The sequence below is a fragment of the Hippoglossus stenolepis genome, chromosome 13, assembly GCF_022539355.2.
Source record: "Hippoglossus stenolepis isolate QCI-W04-F060 chromosome 13, HSTE1.2, whole genome shotgun sequence".
NCBI classification, from domain to species: Eukaryota; Metazoa; Chordata; class Actinopteri; order Pleuronectiformes; family Pleuronectidae; genus Hippoglossus; species Hippoglossus stenolepis.
In genome coordinates this window covers 11,000,842-11,022,907 of record NC_061495.1, presented here as the reverse complement: position 1 = coordinate 11,022,907, position 22,066 = coordinate 11,000,842, and the positions used below count along the sequence as shown (strand labels likewise).

The 22,066-nt window shown below is 40.3% G+C and overlaps 2 protein-coding genes across 3 annotated transcripts; one reads left to right on the top strand and one right to left on the bottom strand.

Annotated features, from left to right (window-relative positions):
* The first annotated feature begins 1,326 nt into the window (after positions 1-1,326).
* On the top strand, positions 1,327-13,370 carry LOC118119821 (collagen alpha-2(VI) chain). 2 transcript variants are annotated; one of them, XM_035174150.2, is made up of 29 exons: positions 1,327-1,578; positions 3,247-3,304; positions 3,740-3,904; positions 5,330-5,940; positions 6,047-6,067; positions 6,162-6,227; positions 6,336-6,389; positions 6,506-6,550; positions 6,650-6,676; positions 6,769-6,795; positions 6,911-6,955; positions 7,048-7,101; positions 7,658-7,720; positions 8,231-8,293; positions 8,393-8,446; positions 8,539-8,574; positions 8,669-8,731; positions 9,181-9,243; positions 9,552-9,614; positions 9,724-9,786; positions 9,877-9,927; positions 10,005-10,103; positions 10,452-10,514; positions 10,654-10,689; positions 10,777-10,822; positions 10,946-11,098; positions 11,787-12,242; positions 12,333-12,371; positions 12,451-13,370. In XM_035174150.2, the coding sequence occupies exons 3-29, from the start codon at positions 3,754-3,756 to the stop codon at positions 13,050-13,052; spliced, it is 3,114 nt and encodes a 1,037-aa protein (XP_035030041.1). In that variant the 5' UTR covers positions 1,327-1,578; positions 3,247-3,304; positions 3,740-3,753; the 3' UTR covers positions 13,053-13,370. The 2 variants fall into 2 exon arrangements, with proteins under 2 accessions (XP_035030041.1, XP_035030040.1); XM_035174149.2 differs by having other exon boundaries at positions 3,740-3,913.
* On the bottom strand, positions 13,227-21,720 carry xrcc5 (X-ray repair complementing defective repair in Chinese hamster cells 5). The gene is made up of 21 exons (XM_035174151.2): positions 21,493-21,720; positions 20,514-20,627; positions 20,235-20,418; positions 19,575-19,623; positions 19,370-19,492; positions 18,822-18,995; positions 18,565-18,679; positions 17,862-18,000; positions 17,435-17,547; positions 17,238-17,300; positions 17,013-17,150; positions 16,835-16,925; positions 15,814-15,944; positions 15,455-15,651; positions 15,200-15,293; positions 15,001-15,070; positions 14,740-14,849; positions 14,410-14,506; positions 14,126-14,193; positions 13,922-13,996; positions 13,227-13,730 (listed from the first exon to the last, which is right to left on the bottom strand). Exons 1-21 carry the CDS (start codon positions 21,505-21,507, stop codon positions 13,716-13,718), a joined length of 2,175 nt encoding a protein of 724 aa, XP_035030042.1. The 5' UTR covers positions 21,508-21,720; the 3' UTR covers positions 13,227-13,715.
* Between the last annotated feature and the right edge of the window lie 346 nt (positions 21,721-22,066).

Genomic DNA, 22,066 nt, shown 5'->3' with positions numbered 1-22,066 from the left:
GTAGGTGGTGGTTACACAAAAAGGAATGGATAATTGCGGTTTAAAAAAGCTGCACTAGAGCACTAATTGCATCCCAGTGTGAAAACATAACAGATTTATTGTAATGGAGGGAGTCCTTGATCGGCTGTAAGGAAAGACTTACAGTGCAGTTACACACTTCACAGTGTGGAAGTGCCTCTCACAATGTTTTCATCAAATCATGTCTGTATATACAGTACATGCTTTATAAATACTAAAGTGAAATGAAGCATAGAGTTGTAGTCATGAGGACGACCTCGCCGCAGCCGCTGCAGAGAGGTGTCTCTGCCCTTGACTCATTAAAAAATGAATAAAATCACAGAGGCATGAAAAGACAGACAGGTCATCTGTAATAATCGACAGTGTCTGAAAGGACAAACGTCCTTCATTGGACAATGAAAAAGTGATTGGCTGCGGAAACTAAGCTTGTGCTGCAGCATCAATATTATGCCTTCAAAAGCAGTGGGCCTATATAAATACATATACTATCAAATCTTTGTAATATTCAGTTATTGAAAAAGAAAGAAAATTAATTAAATTGAATTTGGGTTATTAACTAATTGATATAAATTAGGTATTGAATGATTCCTTCCCTCACCCTAACTTAACTTAATCCTAAACCTAACCTTAACTCTAACCTAACTTAATCCTAAACCTAAACCTTACCTTAACCCTAACCTCATCTTAAAGGTTCAGTGCGTAGAATTTGGTGACATCTAGTGGTGAAGTGTCATGTTGCAGCTGAATACCCCTCTGTGTGTTAGCCTTCAGTTGTCATAAAATCTCAAAGTTTGGACGACTGTAAAAAACATGGCAGCCTCCGTAGAGAGGAGCCGCTCCTGATGTAAATAAAGTATTTAAATATAAAGTGCCCATTTTAGGGTAAAGAAAACAACATGGCAAAAATTCATATGATCTTGGATTCAAGGTCAAGTCAACATTATGTGAATTTGTTGGTCTATTCAAGTCTTTTGGTTCATATAAATTAATACAGTTATTACAATTAAAACAGATTAATAATATGTTCCTGCTCAGATTATTGAATAATCTCCTCCTAGTAAAGTTCTGGCTTGTGTCAGCTGTGGAATTCCACCGGGACATCTCTGATGCTGTATGGTGAGCAGACATAAACACGAGCGGGTGTGAGCAGCTCTCTCCATGTAAGGATGTGGAGCTGCACACAGAGTCAGTGTGTGACACTCACAGTTATTCTGTCAAATCAGACAGATAAATAGACTGCTGTATTTACACAAGCTCCACCTCATCTTCCACATATTCTGTCTAGCTTTCTGGAGACTGAGCTGTCTTCCCTCAGTCCAGCAGACCATCATCCAATCAACAGCTGTCTCTCTGCAGTGCAGAGACGCACAGGCGCACTAGTGCGTCATTTGGGAATAAAACAGACGGCCCCCTCGACCAGGATCTGACCCTCACTCCCAGATCTCTGATACTTTGAGAATGAGATGATTATCTGGATTTTACATTCTCTGGAAATTGCCTGAACTTCCTGAGAGTCTGCAGTCTCAGCTTGGATTTTTACTTTCTAACGGTGTTTCCACGGTGAGTGCGCTTTATTCTAACTGTTACACGGCTTTAGTGCAGAGGATAATGTGTGTGACAAACACTGCTAAAGATATCATACTTTTCATCATCTGTTTGTCTCCTCTCCACATTAAAGCTGACTAGTGTGATGTTGGGAAATGAAGAGTAACATTATTTAGAGTTCTGTGTTGGATAGAACAGACCAGTCCTGTGGGTCTTAACATGGTTTGATGGGAGAAAGGCTGTTATATACAAGTAAAAAGTATTTGCTGCAACATTTAACATGTTCCACAATGACCATGTATAGTGTTATTATCGCACCACAGTTGTTTCTGTGTTGTTCATGACTAGAACTATTTTAAAGTTGTGGCTGGTCAGTTTTTGAATATTCTTTTGGATAATATATTCTGTACATTTGCCTCATATTTGAAAGCTCATATTGAGGTTCGTACCGGGCACAACCCCTCGAACACAACTACCGTCATGTATGTGAAATGGTTCAGTGGACATCAAACAACGTTTTAATGTTTGTTACATATTTATTATAACTTGTAATTTATTATAAATTCATTATTTACTCCGCAATTTATCAAATTATCAGAGACAATGCTCCTTAAGGTCCCAACAAACCAAAAAGAGCTGGTTAATCTGTCTTTTGCTTTCATGCACTAAAAGACGCATCTAAACGTGGAATCTTTACCTTCTCTTGGCACGTTTAAAATTTGTTTTAAATCAGTTTTCATAAAACAATGTAATGGGTTTTCCATAACAAATTTTTGCCAATGATCCCTGTGTTTATCCTGGGCTTTAGTCTGATCGCTGTGTTTTAGGATAGTTTTTTTGTGTGTGTATGTGTGTGTTATCTGTCCCAGCTTGTATTTATATTTGAATATTTTTATTTGAATGCTGCCCAGGACTGCCATACTGATGAGATATTGTATCTCAATTGGAATTTCCTGGTTAGATAAAGGATAAATTATCTTTTGGATGTAAACTGTAAAGAAACTAGTAACTTTCTGAATAAATAAATGCAGTGGAGTAAAAAATACATACCTTCACTCTGAGATACAGGAGAGGAAAAGTAAAAAGTGACACATGAAATAGAAGACAAGGATATTTTTTCAAACCTTTACATTTCGTTGTGTCTATATTGTATGGTGTACTTATTTATTACTATTACTTTCGATTTTAACTATCCCCTGTGCTGCTGTAACATGTGAAATTTCCTATTGTGGGACTTAACGGATCTTAAAGTACCATATATTATTGTATCGTTTCCTATCGTATCTTAACCTAAGGTATTGTATCTATATGTATCATATTGTATCTAAACATATTTTAAGGTATCATATTGTATCTTGACTTATTGGATTAACGTAATATAAATGTATCATATATTAGCGAATCCTTACATATCATATCTTAAACATATCGTATTTTAACACAGTGTATGTATCTTCACATAACATAACTTAACTTAATGTATTATATCATAACTAATCTTATCTTATCCTAACTTATTATTCTTCATACTGAATCTAACCGAACTTGACTTGACTTAACTTATCTTATTTAAAAAAACACAACTTCAGTAAATGGGTTTTCATTGTCCAACAGCTAAGCTCGTCTTGGCTTTACTTTCCTGACCCGTCCCTTGTCTTCCTTATGTTCTGATGTCCTTGACAGGAGATCGTTTGGGAACCCTCTGCTGTGGACGAAGTTTTCACTAACCCGTCAGTTTAAGGTGATTTTAATTTTTTCTTTGTTAATGTTGGGTTAAGGGAATGTTTTGCATTTTGGGTACTCCTCAGCTGACTCTTATCAGTTCACACCAAACAGCTCAACTCACTCAATCCGATCCATATCACGTAAGCCGTCTGTTGTCTCCTTTGTGCTTCAGGGCTCTTGACATAAAATAGCTTGTGGAACCCCCCCGCCCTGTATTTTCAGCCTCACTTAACAGGTGGGATGCAACATTTTAAATATCGTGCTCTTTTTCCACAGCTTGGTTGCTCACTGACATTGTTTAAAACGGCGATAAACATTCCTCAACCCTGTGGAGACGCCTTCTGTGAAGACTCACTTGTTTGACAGCTATTTCCTGCATTCAAAGCAAGCTTCAGAGATAAAAGTGAAGCCTACAACAACTGTCCACTCCTCTCTGCCTTATGTTTTCTAGGGGTTGCAGCAAAAATGGGGATTATTTCAGGGTTCGTTTTTCTGTGCATGCTCCAAGCTGCGGTCCCTCAAGGTCTGACCCCTCGTGGGCCCAGGCTGATTCCTGGGAGAGGGGACGGCCCGGATCCGACTCTACCTCCACCTGAGCCCACACCAAGACCTAAAGGTTGTGACAGTGAGTTCCCTCAACTGTTTTCCAACTCGAATCAAGTGTGATGATGGTGTGATTTTTCAGATTCAGACAACTTTGTTAATGTCATGTGAATAAAACTCATGAATAAAGAACACAAACTAGCCGCAGCATTCAGACATCAACATAAGCATGCGTGACAAGTGCAACAGATCAGCAGGTTACGAGAACAGAGGGGGAATATAGTCATGCTCTCTCAGGAGCCAGGTGATAACAAAAGACATGAAATACAACATGATTACATAGAAATGCTTATATTTCAGTGACCAGCTTCGGCATTTAGTGGCCTTATGGCAGAGGGAGTGAAGGAGATTCGATTTCTTTTCCGTATAGGGCACTGAAGAGCGCCACCATCAGGTCATTACAGAGGATTCCCTTCAAAGTACATGGTCAGACTGACTAATAATTACTTTTGCTCTCTGGACCACTCGCTTCTTCCAGAGAGAGCACAAGTCTTTATGCCAGACTCTGATCATCTTGGAGCAGCACTCAATGGTGGTAGAAGTATTCAGATCACTTACTAAATTAAAAGTAAAATCAACACACTGTAAAAAATACCCCATTGCAAGTAAATGTCCAGTAAGTCCCTGTAAGAGCTACATTGTCATATTACTGAGTTATTATCATTACTAATATATTAACATGAGCAGTACTTCAACAGCTGGTCAAGGTTAAGTGTATTTTGCTTTATGTATCTTTTAGTTGTTTAATCTATATCATTATAATGTATAAACAGATTATATGCTTTTATATGAAGAATATTAATCAGAAAAGTAAAGAGTAAAACATCTCCCTATGTGACTTTGTGGAGTTTAAATAAACTGACTCAATTAAAGTAAAAGTACCTCAAAGTCACATTTGAATCAGTGGTGGAAGAAGTATCTAGATAAAACATATATTACAGTTAAGTCTTGGATTGAAATACAAAAAGTAAACAAGTATAATCAGGAGACTAAATGAACTTGTGGTAGACCGTCCCCTGTGAATGTTATATTATCATAAATATAATAAACAGATCATTTTACTGTTGCAATGGAGAAACATTTTTCACAGTGTGTGTGTCCAACCAATAGTCCAAACCTCAAATGCATCAAAAGTAAATTACAAATTATAATGTTTATTAGAAATATTGACAAGATTACATGGATGAGCAGTGATTCTTCATGTGAAAATGAAAAGTTCCAATGAAACGTTAGAACTTTGAAATAGCATTTGTGCCTAAAAATGACAAATATTAGAATAGTTGCTAATTCAAAGATTCTGCCTTATTTGTCTATGATATAGGATAGTTTGATTATATAAAGTTCTTCATATGTTTCGTCTGAGTAAACTTACAATTTGTGTCAAAGGCATCAGAACGTGGAATGATATTTACCGTCAAGTCGCTCTTCTCTCCTGCAGCAGGAATAATCGACTGTCCCATCAAGCTGTTCTTCACCATCGACACCTCAGAAACCATCGCCCTGCAGGAGTCGCCACCTGGTATCCTGGTGGAAAACATTAAAGAGTTCACCAAGATCTTTGCCCAGAGGCTCGCCGAAGAGGAGTACAAGGGCCAGATCCAGATCAGCTGGTCCATCGGAGGCCTGCATTTCTCCCAGACACAGGATGTCTTCAGCCAGTTCACCACCAGGGAGAACTTCATCAGGAACCTAGGCGGGATCAGTTACCTGGGAAAAGGCACCTACACCGACTGCGCCCTGAAAAACATGACCTACCAGATGACGCACCACTACTCAGGGTCGAATGCCGTGCTCTTCTCCGTGGTCATCACTGATGGCCACGTGACAGGTAATCCATGCGGGGGCATCAAGGAGATGGCCGAGAAGGCCCGAGAGAAAAAGATCCATATTTTCTCGGTGGCAGCATCCAGGAACATTGATGAAGTTGGGATGAGTGAGATCGCGGACTCTCCCTCTGAACTTTACCGTGATGACTACATCGCTGTGGACATTGTTGACGGGCGACCGAAGATAAAGACTGAATCCATCGATCGTATCATAAAAGTCATGGTGAAGTTTTTCTTTTTTCTTGTCCTGAATGCTTTTATTTTGATTCAGATTTCATGACAGTATCACTTTCAGGTACTTTTCACTTACTGCTCTCTTTTCTTTGTAGAAATATCAAGCATATTTACAGGTAAGAAAGAAAAGCATTTAAAAATCTTTCACATCTCCTGTGTTTTCATGCATTACCACATTTTATATTATTATTTTCCTCATTGATCTTGTAGTGTTATGAACCTAAATGCATGGAGACTCCTGGGATCCATGGACCAACAGGGCCTCAAGGTCCAAAAGTGAGTAATGAAAAATAGAAAAATAAATAAATAAAACAAAACAAATGGTATATGTATGTATAATAAATATTGCTTTGTTTAAATGTTAATATTTCTTCTTATTTATAGGGTGTAAAAGGAGACAGAGGTTATGCTGGGCCAAAAGGGAGAAAAGGTCGACAGGTAGGTCGCAGTTTTGTTCAACTTCATAAACAAAGAATCTTTATAACATAAATGTTTTATTTTAATATCTACAGTGTTGTGATTTTAATGCTGAATATATATTTTCCATATTTCAGGGTGATGCTGGCATCGAGGGTCCAATCGGACGACCTGGTCCAAAGGTTTTCTCAGGCTGATGATTTCTTTTCACATTACATAGGTTTCTAAGGTGTTGATTATCTTTTTGCAACAATAACACATGTGTCTGTGCTTCTGTTCAGGGAGAGATTGGGTTGATAGGTGATAAGGTGAGAGTTAAATCTTTATATTCCTGTTGTTTGGCTGATCCTTCAAACCGAAAGACGTGTTATTTTGATTAATTGGTCTGTTTTACCTTCAGGGAGAAATCGGAGCAAGTGGAGCAAAGGTAAATGATGATTTTACGACGTTATGCTTCCATATACATTTTCTGTATTATCTACTACATTGATTACTGGGAAGTGTATGTAATTTTGTGTCATCACTGACGTCCAAACACTCAGGGCGTGGCAGGACTATCTGGCAGGAATGGAACGGACGGCCAAAAGGTGAGTTTTCAAATGACAGTGTGAGATGTGCAGAACATCCATGACGCAGTTTTTCACTGATACTGATGTGATCGTCTCTGTGAAATCTTCAGGGTAAGATGGGACGAATTGGAGCTCCCGGTTGCAAAGGTGATTCAGGCGAAAAGGTGAGTCACCATCTTATACAAAACATTTTTTCACTAGTTACTCTCAAAGTGCTAATTTTCACCATTATGGAGAACAGCTGCAACACAGAGTAATTGAGACGAGGACGTTGTTTTTTCCTTTTGCATTTCGAGAGTGGGGGTTGAGTTGTGGAAATGTGAGCAACTGTTTAACATATTGGTTTAATGTGTAAAAAGAGTAAGAATTTCCTTGTTATTAAAATTCATCTACACATGGTATTTAGTATCGAGACAGTCATGTGTGCTAATGTTAGTAGTTTGATATATTCTTGACATTTTGTACTTTATTCTCAAAATACAAAAAACAACCTCTGTAGTCCATTATTTTTTTCTCATGGTTGACCCAAATACTCTTCCTTAATAATAATTGATAGCTCTAATCCTACTCTCATCATCTTATTTAATCTTTTTTTTTTTTTTAAATTAAAATAAATGAAGTTGCTGGTTGATTTTACAACCCACCATCAGCCACAGAGCTGTGAAGTTTGCTTCAATGGATTACTGTTGTTATGAATAAGTGTTTTCTTGTCTCTTCCAGGGACCAGATGGCTACGCTGGAGAATTTGGTGACGCAGGGCCTCCTGGTGACGAGGGAGAAAGGGTCTGTATTAATTAAAGATAGAATCTTTTTTCTCCCTGAAGCAATAAAAAATAAAACATTCAGCAAAGCTTCGAATGGGCCATGTTAGGGCTCTGGAGGTGGCACACAGCAGATGGTGTTTTGTGGGTTTATCAGTCCAATACTTTGGTCCAGAGTAAAAAAAAAACAGTACCTGAAAAGGACAAAAACCAGGAGGAAAATCTAAGTCCGGCCGTTTTAACTTTAGAATATAATGTAATATGTATAAAAGTAAAAAAAACAGGGTGTTAAAGCCTTTATTCTTACTGTATGTGATGTCAAGTTTCTCATCTAGGATTTTTCAGGCTTTCAACAAATTCTTGACCTACAACCACATGTGCAGTGATGCATGTCTGACCGCCCACACAGAACAGCGTTTTTTGATATGACCCTTAACTTGCTGGCTTTTTAAGTTCAGTTTATAAAGAGATTCTTTTGAGTCTTCACATTCAATAGGTCTTAAGTCATGTATTTTTTATTTGATGTCCACAGGGAGACCTGGGCCGTCTTGGGAAGTCAGGCCCCCCTGGTCCTGATGGTGAACCAGGACCAAAGGTAACTTTCAAATTAAAACCTGACAGAAAGCATCATCCAAAAATGAAGGTTGTCTTTACTTTAAAAACAGAATCACTGGTCTGAGTCTTTGCTCTGCAGGGTGAAGGAGGGAATCCTGGACATCCAGGGCCACCAGGAGCAAATGGAACTCCGGTACCAAAGACATTTTTTATTCGTTGTTACAAATACTGTTGCTGCTACAAGGTATTTCTACAAAGCTCTGAAATAAAATTAATCTCCCACAGGGGCTTGAGGGCTCACCCGGACCTGAAGGCGAGGAGGTATCTGAAACACTTTTTATTTTATGGAGAAAAAATATATATATAAATATATTTGTCATAGTTATTTCAATTATTTTTAAATAAATGTTAACAGGGAAGAAGAGGAAACCCTGGAGCAAAGGGACTATCAGGAACTGATGGGCTTAGTGGAGAGAAGGTAAGTTCAGTGCTCTTGTATGTGTATTTTGCTAAATGTCATCTCTGTGTAATTGTTCCTTTTTGGATTGTGAGGAGTTTTAAAACCCACAGGGGAATTAGCAGGACATTCCACAGAATTTCATCTTAACTATGACTCCACTCACTGTTGTAAAAGTGACGTAAACTCTGAGAAATCACAGTGGATTCTGACTTAACCAGAGATTTCAACTGCATGAGACAAGTCCCACAAGTTTCAAATATCCCGACAGACTGCAGATCTTCCAGAGAAAGATCAGTAACACTCGCAAGCCCAGAATTATTTTTTACTTCTGTGCTGATATAGGATATTTACTAACCAGATTGTGAGGAGTGTCCTGAAATGCCTCTCAGTTCCTGTTTGTGTTTTGTATACATTAGCTGATGATTAATGTTGTGGTGCAAATCCTGACACGTTCATTTATTTTCGAGGGAGAACGAGGTCCGCAGGGAGGCAGAGGTCGGTCGGGGGAAGACGGACTGAAGGGCGCCAAGGTGAGGGGATCGAGCTGTGGGTGGATTTTGCTGGAAGCATGACTCAGCAGCTTCCCAAGAACTCAGCAAAGACATATCACGCCTCCAGTACTGAAGTTATGTGTTGTTGAACTGGGTATCCAGACAAAATAGCCTGAGCTCAGTCTGTTATCAATAAAACACATGTTCCAGGGAAATTGTTCTTGTAAAAAAATGTGTCCAGCACTATGTATTGCCCAATTCACATCTGCATTAAGTTATTCTGTCAGGGCTGGAGCGAAGGTGATGCCCCGTCATGATGTTTTTGTCTGTCACCCTCTCTCTTCCAGGGAGACCAAGGACTACAAGGGCCGAGGGGTCGTTCGGGAGAACCAGGGGCCACCGGAGCAAATGTGCGTTGTTAATCATCTACTTCTAATTGTTGCTCTTGTTCTGAGTGTATTCTTAACTAAATCTGCGTAAGAAACATACTGTAGACAAAACATCTCATCCTCTTTGCAGGGCACAAGGGGACATCCAGGAGATCCTGGACCAAGGGGGGACTCAGGAACCTCTGGACCAAAGGTGGGAAAAGAGTTCAACATTCGTGATCATCAAATTCTCCAAAAGAAATTGCAGTGTGGTCAATAAATACTTTTTTCTTTCTCTATGAAGGGAGACATGGGAAGACAAGGATTCAGCTATCCTGGAGCTAGAGGACCCACTGTATGGTTTTCTGTTTACCTCTTGATATTCCTTCATGTGGCTTTCAAGTCTTTATTTGAGTCTAAACTCTTCTCCAGGGAGACCGAGGTGATCTAGGGAACAAAGGACCCAGGGGAGGAAGAGGAGAATGTGGCGCCAAAGGACATCCTGGAAACAAAGGACTACACGGAGAGGCTGTAAGTCTGAAAAATCCAATTTATGTACAAGTAAATCAACAAACTTATGTAGTGAGAAAACAAAGACTTGTTTGAATTTATATGAAGAATAAAATTGTGATGTTACTGGGCGTTACCAGCTGCGGCTTCTGATTTCAACACAAACCAAAGTCCCAACAGAAGAGATCTTGTGACACCAGCTGTTCTGGTGGAGTGTGATGTATCTTGATGTCTTTGTGTAACCCATAAGCAACATTAATATAGTATTGACTTCAACAGAGGCCGAAATCCATTTAAAAACATAACTTCCATAGAAAATGTAGTTATAAAATAGTTGGTTAGTTCCAGTGAAAGATGTTTCTTCTCCAGGGAGAACCGGGTCAGACTGGTGAGCTAGGAGAGCGAGGACCCAGAGGAGAGCCAGGAACTGATGTAAGCAACAGCATATTCGCTCAACTAATACTTGACCATCCATGCATATTTTGAGATTCAAATGCATTCGTCTCTTTGTGTGTGTGTGTGTGTGTGTGTGTGTGTGTGTGTGTGTGTGTGTGTGTTTGTGTGTGTGTAGGGGGACCCAGGACCAATGGGTGACCCTGGACTTACTGTGAGTAAACATTATGGCTTTGTTAATACTACATTATCTAAACTTTCCTGGTTGTATGGCGCCTAACTTGCATACCTGTCACTGCAGGACTGTGATGTCATGACTTACATCAGGGAGACGTGCGGTTGTTGTGGTAAGCAAATACCATCACCACTGTGCACACATGCAGTGCGAGTGCTAAGTTAATGAATCAAACACAGCTTTGTTGTCAGTATCTTTCAATGTTGTAAATCCTGTTCGTTGTGTTTTGTCTCAGACTGTGAGAAGCACTGTGGCGCTCTGGACATTGTGTTTGTAATCGATAGCTCCGAGAGTGTTGGGATGACAAACTTCACCATGGAAAAGAACTTTGTTATCAACACCATCAACAGACTGGGCTCCATGGCCAACGACCCTGCGTCACCGACCGGTATGGCTGAGCAAAAGAAAGGAGCAAAGACGTCACCTGTATATCTGCAGACAGAGTTTCAAATGACACAAAGTAGAGTTTGCCATAAAAGATGAACAATTTCCAAAGATTGAATCACTTAATCCACCAGTGAATTTACAGTTGAAGCCAACAATATTAGGAAAGGCACCTGCCTTGGCCCTGTACTCTTCATTAACACTGACTGTACAGTAACGACAAAGTACAGATTGTCACAGACTTATTTTCAGCCATCATGTTTAAACATTCTTTAAGTTCACTGAAAAATCATATAAAATAGAAATAGGTTCAGATGTTTTTACATAATCCTGCTGACAAACCAAACAACCAATAACCACAGACAGGGTTAAACAAAGGATCTCCTTGGTGGAGGTAATAACTGCACACTGTAAACTCAGACTGACGGGAGCACAAAGCCAATACTTCAGAAAGCTAAAGACCCACAGAAATGAAATACCTGAACCCTCTCAGTAGTCAGTTAGAACTGAAGAAGCCTCTCGGATGAGAGGTGATGCGTCTTCAGGAAACACAAACAAGTCCAATTGCCTGTGTGCACTTGTACAACTCCTGAAGTTTTTTCATGGAATTAGTTACGCATTGTTAAAATTTAAGGGTAAATCTGAAATAATTTACTTGGAAATGCCCTGCCTGACATGTCGGCCTCTTCTAGGTACAAGAGTCGGAGTTGTACAGTTCAGTCACAACGGGACCTTTGAGGCCATTCATCTCGATGACCCAAACATAAACTCCATGTCTGCCTTCAAAACTGCGGTGAAGAATCTACAGTGGATTGCTGGGGGAACCTTCACACCGTCCGCTCTCAAGTTTGCCTACGATACCCTCATCAAGGACAGCAAGAGAGCCAGAGCCAGAGTATCTGTGGTGGTGATCACAGATGGCCGCTTTGACCCGCGTGACGATGAGGATCTGCTGAATTACCTTTGTACTGATGTTAATGTGGTGGTGAATGCCATTGGAGTTGGTGACATCTTTAAAAAAGGGCAGGATAATGAGATCCTGGGGTCGATAGCATGCGGAAAGAAGGAACGGGTAACTGAGATGAGTCATTATGTCGACTTGGTGGCTGAATCCTTCATCCAAACAATGGAAACTGTGCTCTGTCCAGGTAAGCCTGTTCCACTACCCTCAGCAGGATGATGAAACTGGTCCCTCTCATTCATTTGGCTAACTCATGTCCATGTGATTTCCATTTCAGAGCCAGTCATTGTGTGCCCTGATCTCCCCTGCAAAAGTAGTAAGTGTTGTTCATGGTTTAAGTCTATGTTCAGTGTCTTCATGGAACGTACCTTTTTTTCTTCTTCTTTTCTTTATAGAACCTGAAGTAGCCCAGTGTGTCGGACGGCCAGTAGATTTGGTGTTTCTACTCGATGGCTCAGAGCGCCTTGGGATGGAGAACTTCCGGCAAGTTCGTGAATTTGTGCAAAAAGTGTCAGAAAGACTAGGACTCGCCAAGGGCAAGGCTGATCGTATGCGAGCACGCTTGGCACTAATGGAGTTCGGCAGGGAGAATGAGAACCACATGGCCTTCCCTCTCACGCACGACCCTGCCGTCATCGCTGACGGCATCGCACGCTTGCCTTATCTGGATTCTTCCTCAACCGTGGGGCCTGCCATCATCCACGCCATCGACAACGTCTTGGGTAAAGGAAATGCTCGCAAGACACGGCGAAATGCAGAGGTTTCATTTGTTTTCATTACGGACGGCGTCACTGAAACCAACAACCTGGAGGAGGCGGTTAGTGCGATGCGTGGGGCACAGGTCGTCTCCACAGTGATAGCCACTGGAAGTGACGTTGACCAAAAAGTCCTAATGAAGCTGGCTATGGGTGACCAGGACGCCATCTTTAAAGGAAAGGACTTCTCTGACGTGTCCAAATCTGGGTTATTTGACCGTTTTATGCAGTGGGTATGTTAAAGAAAGACCATGCTCAGGTGACATGAATATCATGGCGGTGCTACTGCTGATAATCTAGCATCTTAAAGATGAGATACGTTAACTATGATTCTACTATGCACTGTACAATTTCCAAATGATTCAACTGTATTTATCCCCAGTATTTTGTTATACAAATACACAGTACGAGTTGAGCATTTTTCAAAGGTTAAACTTTACTGATCAAAGATAAACTAAATAATCCAAATAAAAAAGTTTGTTGGATGCTGTCAGAAGAAGTGATGACTTCTGTAACGTCATCAAGTTTCCTAATGCACATAAATCTTGACATTTAAAGCACTCACTGTATCCAATATTATTGCGTATTACAAAGGAATTACAAGACATTCATTAACTTGACAGAGGCTGACATTTCAGACTAAACATATCCAAACCCTCACCATGGTTTTTGTAAATTGTAAAGACAAGAGTAGCCTTTTATTATAGTACTAGTGTAAACTTTAGTTCTGTCAAATCCTCTTCTTTGCAGCATTGCATGCAGATACTCAACATCAGCAGTTGCAAAGTATCATCAAGTGGGAGGCAGAACAATGGACGGCTTAACTGGTTTGGGCTGGTCGGGATGAAAGATCGCATTCTTCTCATTTCTTCCTGCATGTCCGCTGCAGTCTCTCCCATTGCGTCTTACATCATGTCCAGCTGCACAGGAAGAGGGGAGAAACCAGAGAGTTTATATGAGGTCTCAATAGGATAGGAAACATTAGCAGATACCCACTGAGGCATATTCTGCAAATATATAGGAAATAGCTTTAACATGAGTTTGGGGTCCATCAGTTAAATATTTAAAACCTGAAAAGGGTTGTCACAGAAAAAGCCACACTGATACTCACCAAGTCATCAACATCTCCTGCGTCTTCAGCTGGTGGTGCAGCCGTCTCCTCTTTCTTTTCCTCTGCAACCAGAAACTTAGAACAAAGTACGAATCAGTCAGCAGGAATCATGTCTCAACATCATCTAACTTGAAAATGGTTCAATCGCTTGCTCCTCAACAGCTCACAGAGGTAAAAAGGGGAGTTTCTTTTTTTTAAAGTCACCTGATTCGCCTCGCTTTTGGACACAGTGCTTCCTTCAACCTCGTCCTTGCTGATCAGAGTTAAGGCATCTGTCAAACAGGAATAATCAAGTCCTGTAAACTGCTTCGGGACACTTGTGTTGCAGGGCATTTTTAAGCATCAGTCAGCACCCCGTTTTCGCGTTATTCACTTATTTTGCAAGAAACTCAAGAAACTTTGCAAACAATCCATCGCACCTCAAGGGAGAATGATTTGTGAGAGAATGAGAGGAATCCTGCAGCCACTTGTAAAGAGGCTTATCATACCTTGAACAAGCAGGTCCCAGAAGACCTCGAGCCCTCTGTTTGGGATGCTCCTTTTTAAGGATTGGAGGTAGCTATTGTACAGATCAGCATTTCCAAGCTGAATTACGAAAGAGATGAAACATTTATAAGTCTCCTAAAAAGCTCACATCTACATGCAGGCAGATAAGCAAACTCGTATAAGAACTGGCTTCAGTTCAAATTGTGAGAAATAAAACAGACATGTCGTAATCTCCTCATGTTGAGTCTCTTTGCGGTCTTTTATCTAAAGGTTATTTCAAAACACAGAGTAACCCCCACATCACCATGAAAAGATAGTGAATGTTTATTTACCTTAACAGACTGCTCTCTAAAAGCCTGGATACAGGATATGCTTTTCATGTAGTATTGTGTGTTCTTGTTGCTAAGCAACTGCTCTATCCTGTGAGTCAGTTGTTGACAGACTGGGAAGGACACAGGGGTCAGCACAACCAAACAGAGAGAAACACAAAAACACGGGATAAACGTGAGTCATGATGGTTTATAACAGAAGTAGGGGGAAAAAAACTGTATCAGCCCAGTTCATGAGAAAATAAGAGAGTGACTGGAGCTCACCCTCTCCGAATGGAAGACTCTTCTTCTTGATCAGAGTGCAGAAGTCTCGGGCTGGATCAACACTTCCCACCTGGTGAAATAATTCATGTAATTCAACGCCGAGGTGAAATTGAAAATTTAAAGTGTGCCTGTTTAAACAAGTGGTGAAACACTTAATTTGAAAAAGCGGATTTTATAGGAAGCTATCCCTGAATCTTACAGAAGTAACAGAGCCTTCAGCAATGTCCGCCAGATTATACTCCTCCTCCTCTTCTTCGTCTCCTTTCACTTTCTTGGCGTCCAGCTCGTCTGCACTATAAATCACAGGGAGGTCAGTTAGAACACAGGACACATTTTCAGAAACTAATATTTTTGTAAAGAGAAAAACCTCAACCCCACATGCAATCAGTGTTATAATCAAAGTGACAAACAGCCTTGTCCGTGACATTTAGAGACCACACTGAATCAAACGTACTCTTTGCCAAAAATCTGAGCACTTGTCTTCAGCTTCTTTTTCTTCTCCACTTCTGTGAGAGGAAACTTCTTCTTCATCTCCTCCAGTGGAACTTGGCAGCGTTCGCTGATGACCTCAGGGAGCTCGAGAGCAGCCTTCAACCACGGCTCTATTGGAGGAAGAGGGGTACCAGGGCTTACTCCTCGGTGATGCAGGCACTGAAAGAAGGTTTGGTCAAGGGAGTGAGACAGGATATAACAGCTGCTAGCTGGTGAAGCTCTAGTCAGGCAGTTAAAGGCCATTTTTTCTTCCCCCTGACTTTTAACAGGTTTAACAGACAACATTGTTGTCTGTATGAAAAACAAACTGTGATGCTGTACCTGGAAGTGCCTCTGGAATGCAGGGTTGGGAATGTGGTGGGGCTTGAACAGGTCCTTTTTCTCTCCATTCTCGTCCTCCTCAACCAACATCATGGAGTCAATGAGAGAGTCCACAGCCGACAGCTGAGTGTCTGTAGAAATCACATGTCAGTCAACAGTCCAGTCTATTAACACATCTCTCACTGCAGTCTTCAGATGTATGTACCTCTTAACACAGATACACAGTGCGAGTGATGCATACCACCGAAAGACCCAGCAAATATCACAGCCAGCAGGAGTGATGCAGTACATGACGACATTCTGATCACATTTACTTAGTGTCTGAATGTTATTTTCAGTTATACTAATACGACATATCAAAGGGAAATGTACTTTTCACTCCACAACATTTATATGACAGCTGACTCCAAGTTACTTTTCAGTTCTAGATTTTATATAAACAACATGTATATCATCAGTACATAAAATGTTATTATAAATATAATTATGCATTAAAGTGAATGGGAAAGTGGCCTCAGACTTTTTAACAAATTTATTGGCATATCTAGTTATTTTACTTTTAATACCTAAAAGTAAAAGTTTTCCTGCCAAGACTTGTGTACTTTTAAATAAGTCCAACTTTGAATACTGGACATCTCCTTATAATGGCGGTTTTTTACTGTTTTGCTGTACTCGTACTTATAATTAAGCAGAAACTTTTTTGGTTTGCATTTCTGAATCTGTGTCAGATGTAGCCGAGCAAAGTAACAGCAGTTGCGTGTCAACATGATGTTGTGTGCCATCTACAGGCAACAAAAGTAGTGTGATAATACTGCAGCAGCTTTCACTTCCTGTGCCTGTGGGGGGGAAACATGAATGTGCTTACACAAGCAGGTCTGAACAGCTGTTGTGGAGGACTAGTACGAAAAATGATTTACAACGGCTGTGAGGATGAACCATTAATAACCATGAAGTCCCCCATGATGTGTAACACTGACGGTAAATGTGAAGCAACAGGTTCAACGACGTGAAGAAACGGTACCTGACGGTGTGAACTTTTTGTTGTTTTCAAGTGAAGGGAATGTAAACTGTCTGAGGTCTTCTGCGAAGGGCATCTGGAAGTACATCAGACACTATGGAGGGCGGGAGATGGAACATTATTTAACACAGACTCAGTGAATTAACTTGAAAGCAGCATGTGTAGGAGTCTGGTATCTCACCTGATAGTCCTGCTTAATATAAGGGAACGCTGCCCCGATTTGAGGGTTGCAGCGACGGTCATAGGCATAACGCACAATGGCCACCATTTTGAGTTCATCCAGCGCCCGGATGACGGCCGACAGCGCCACTCCCGCATGCTGTTAAGAAAGCGTAGAAATAGACACAATCACGACATCATCAACATTGTAGTCACAAGCAGTACATCCAGTTCTCTGTGTTCTCACCTCATCATCCCTGCCAGCAAAAATCTTGAGGACCTGATTTCCCATGAACTGATGATGACGTACCTGCGGCATGCAGACGGTAAAAAATAAACCAAATGTTAAGAAAAATAACCAGCTCAAGTTTAGACCACATTTGTTTTACTTGAATACTTTTTAAGATGTCATGTTCAATCACACTAATGTAAAAAAGAAAATACCATGCTCTGCTTGGCGAAGCCTAGAACAGCAAAGCATTTCCCATCATGCTTGTACTTCATCTGGTCTTGATCCACTTTGGAGAAGGGAACAATGTCACTTCCATAACGAAAACCTGTGAACAGAAAAGAAGTGAATTCAAATAATGAATTAATTCAGTGTGTGATGTCACTGTGGTGAAACAACAACATGAGCGTGTGGCAAAGTCCCCTGCAACTGCAGGTCTCCCAACACCAGCCGGACATAGATCTCTTATTAACAGAAAACTATACATCAAACATAAATTCCATGAATCAAAACTAAATCCGCCCTGCTTCTCTCATGCACATTGATGATTGCCGGTGGCAGCTCTCTGTCTGTCTCTCTGTGGCAGAGGTGGTCGGCTGAGCGACCTCCGCAGAGCACACGGATGTCAAACAACTTCCTCACCTTGAATGGTGTCATCCTTTTGCACCTCAGTCTCGTTGTCATCATCCAGACAGTAGACAGTCTCTCGCTTCACGTCATCTTTCTGGTTGGTTTGAGCATCAACTGTAAACCATATCTTCTTCAGCTTCTCTTCTGTCACCTGATGTGCATGACAGGTAGTATTTGAGGATGAGGAAAACCTTGGCTTCACTGGCAAGGCTGTGTGACTTATATTGATGAGCTATCATCTGTTTTTATAATGAACCATATGGTGAATTTGTCCAGCACTGTTTTTTGTTGTGAGGGTTTCACAAACTGATTTGTTTTTAAAACAAAAACAACTAGAATTGCACTCAGTAGAGCACATACCTCTGCCAAAGCAGAACAGTCCCCTTAAATTCAATTAAGCCTTATACCTAAGGCCACATTACGATTCTCAGAGGCTGAAAAAAGCCTTCACCCTTTATGAAACCACATTTCAGTCCCCAGTTGTGCCAGATTTTTTTCCATCAAGATCCATGAATTATTCTCTGCGAAAAAGAATAATGAATTTCCTGGATCCGCCTTTTTGTCTGAATAATTGATCCAGTTCTCAAGTTCTTTCTTGGCCCATGTCTCATCCTTCCACCAAGTTTCGTGGAAATGAGTTCAGTAGTGTTTAATCCTGCTGATATACAAATGGACAGGGGAGAAAAACATATTAATCCAGTACACTTAAACTTACTGCTTTGTATCCTACAATACGGATCGACAGGGAGCTGCCGATTGTCAGCTGACAGGGCCAGGCCATTGGTCTCCTCTCGATACGCTTGAACATAGACAGCTGCTCGATTGCATTCCTACAACAAGAGAAAACCCCACTGAAACCAAACTCACAATACTAACAACATATATATGTGTCTGTGTGTGTATATGTATAGAAGTACCCATGTGATTCAGAAAAAGAAATTAACATGCAGTGTTAAATAAGAGTTTTCTGACCTGAATGTATAAACTTCCTCCAGGCCCTCATCTTCATCCAGATTCAACATGATGTGTTTCATTATGTCAAGGCTATTCTTCTGTTCCCTGGACAGACCTTTGCCAGTACCTGGGCTGTCCTCATCCACTCCTCCACCTCCCTCCTTGTCATGGTCCTTCACAGGGAAAGGCAGACTGGCAAAGCAAATGATCACAATCAAAGCCAGATTAAAGAACATAAATGGCATACGGTTTCACAAGTGACCAAATGTCAGGAAGTCGGCCTGAACTTCCCAAGATATCCGTTTAACGTCGAAAGCTTTGATAAGAAAACACATTTTATCCAGAGTGACTTCTGATAGGGGTACATGAAGTTTTAGGCCAATCAAGACAAAGGTATCGATGTTTGAAGATCTAAAATAAACTAAAATACAATTTGTGCCGTGTGCCATTTTAAAACAGAAAGGCAGGATGGACTATTTGCCTCAAATAGTCTGATTGTATCACACACAGTAATTAATATTAATTTGGGAATTACACTTTGTTAATACAGTAAGTTTGAACCTTACAAGAACTGTAAAGTGATGCCAGCTTTTTTCAGATTTTCTATAATTGCATCCACGTTGTCTGCACTGGCTGGGGAGTTGAGGTCAGTCAGGAAGACGATGTTGAGACGATCAAACTTCTTCCCACTGAAAAGAAAAACCAAAACATAACCTCAGTCACACTGATGAACAACCAGAAGTGAGTTATGAGAGACAGGCGGCTTCTTACTCAGTTTCTGTCTGAAGGAGATCCATGCAGACAACAAGAGCATCAAGCCCTGGTGAACAGTAGTTAAGGATTCATTTTACTGTAGCAACTCTGAAGCAAACCTTTTTAGGGTTCATCTGCAAAAACACAGGAATTAGATCTATGTGTTTAGGCTAAAACAGGGTGTCGCAAATGAACTCTCAACGATATTGTCCAGTCAAATGTTTATATATTTTTGCTGTGGTAAATATTATCAATAGAAAGTCCTCTCCTTTAAGCCTTCAACTGACATGACCAAAGTCCTTCACTTAGGTCATATATAGTATTGACTAACAAATCTTCCTTGTTGAGTATGGCTAGAAAAGTGAACTGTGAAATTATTATTTCATGTAGCACAGCAAGAAAAGCACAATATCTTTAAAAGCCTCCATCATAGGACGTGTCAACTAAAACAAAATATCAATATTTATCTTGTTGGAACACATTTTATGGCTAACCCTAACGACTGATGAAATACTATTGGATAAAATAACCAAACCAAAGTGCCTGAAAATGAGAGAAATATTAGCTTTGGTGTCACAAAAAACATAAAACAAAAAGCACCTTGAAGTGACTGCTATAAAAGTAATCTCAAAGTCCCATCCAAAATTGTCATTTGTTTTCTTATCTTGAAAAGGATACAATCCGCATGCTGACTCTCTGGAATGACCTGTTTCTCAATTTCCTCCAGTAGTTCAAAACCGGCTACCATGAGGTGGCGGTAGATGGTGATGTGCTGGTACTGGTCGTCCTGGTGCAGAGGGTTTTGGGTGGAATCTGTGCCAAACAGGACTAAAGCCACTTCATCCTTAGTCTCAGCAAAAACCTGTCGGAAGAAAAAAGATGTGTCAACTTAATTTGTATAAAAAATGATGGGGTAATTTTGGTTCAATAAGTATTTCCATAGATGTGTAAATGTACCTGACGCTGGACAAACTTCTGGACAATTTTTTTGGCCAGTTCAAAGGGAGGCGCTTCACCCGGGGCAGAGTTGGACGTGGAGAAGCCCACGTCCATGCACAGCACCAGAGCCGACTGCAAAACAACAAACACTTTGTTAATACAGAGCAGGTTTTAACTCAAGGCGACTTTGCCTCAGCACCTTAGAGGGGACACAGCCAAGAAAACATTTGAATGTTTATGTTAACGGTCATTTATTCTAGAACTGACTGAGAACAGGTTTGTCCAAAAATGCAATCGGAGATAATAACTGTAACATTTCTTTTAAGTGTAAATATGCTCCTGAGTGAAGAACATACAAATATTTTACGAATCTGAGGCAGATCAACAAAGTGTTGTACCTCCTCACTGTGCCTGAGATGAGATGAGATGAGATAAGATAAACTTTATTGATCCCACAATAAAGTGGTATAAAGCAGCAGAGAGTTAGAATGAGGTAGAGAAGAGAACACATGAAAGTATAAAACTGAATAAATTAGGCAGTAGAATAGTAATATAAAAAATAATTTAAATAAAAATAGACAATACGAAAACAACTTTCACTGCGGCCAGAAAAATGAATTGTAGAAAAATGTACTGTAGTGCAGTGGCGCGATGATTGTAAGAGGTTGTATATTGTAACTTAACAAAATGTATGAAATATTGAAATACACGTATACACATATAAACTGTTATAAGTATATAGGCAGGTATGGTATAAAATGTATATATACCTGCCTTTATACATATAACACAATGTATTTTGATACATGCCCGACATTCAGTTCATGAAGATATAGCTTCAGTCTCAACATGTCGCTCACTCGTTCAATGGAGCTACAAACCTCTTATTTAACACATTGCCGTCCCCTCGCTGTGTTTTTGAAGGGGCGTTAAACACATTGAAGGAATAGACTAAATAGTTCAGGTCTTAGAGAAACGTCAGAAAACAGTAACTTACTTTCGATCCTGCCATTTCTTCCCTCTTCTGAGTGTGGTGTGTCACCGTGTTATGGCTCCGGGGAGAAACTGTGCGCGGCCCAAACGAGGTTCTTGGTTTGCGGTGAGAATCGTTCCGCAGTATTCTCCAGCCGTCGATACGCTCGATTCCTCAACGTAAACCCGCAAAATACCTGCTCGTACAACATGTGGATGTTTCTGTGGACATGTGGGGCTTCGAGCTGCAGGAATACCGTAATGATAAGATGTACACAGTCTGTGGATGTAGGTCACACGCCCCCCAGCGTTTCACATGGCACTTCGCACAGACTCATCGACTGACTGACTGTGGCCACACATATTGAGGTCAAACCAAAATACTGATACACACATAAATACACGAAAAGGCACATTTTAATAATAAGTTAAAAAAAACTAAATAAAATAATAATCATAGTAAAGAACAATCGTCAATGTGGATCATGATAAGTCATGAAACAAAATGAAAATAATCAAATAATAATGAAATATATTAGATAAGAGTAATAAAGATTTGTTTAAAAAGTATTATATTGATCGATAGATATACAAATTAC

Coding starts and splice junctions, on each gene's coding strand:
- LOC118119821 (XM_035174149.2), top strand. CDS start 3,754: ATGGGGATTATTTCAGGGTTCGTTTTTCTGTGCATGCTCCAAGCTGCG. Junction 6,796..6,910: donor TCGGAGCAAGTGGAGCAAAG/GTAAATGATGAT, acceptor CCAAACACTCAG/GGCGTGGCAGGACTATCTGG. Junction 10,690..10,776: donor TGGGTGACCCTGGACTTACT/GTGAGTAAACAT, acceptor CTGTCACTGCAG/GACTGTGATGTCATGACTTA.
- xrcc5 (XM_035174151.2), bottom strand. Junction 20,419..20,513: donor AGAAGTTTGTCCAGCGTCAG/GTACATTTACAC, acceptor TTCTTCCGACAG/GTTTTTGCTGAGACTAAGGA. Junction 14,194..14,409: donor CTGGGACCTGCTTGTTCAAG/GTATGATAAGCC, acceptor CCTGTTTGACAG/ATGCCTTAACTCTGATCAGC.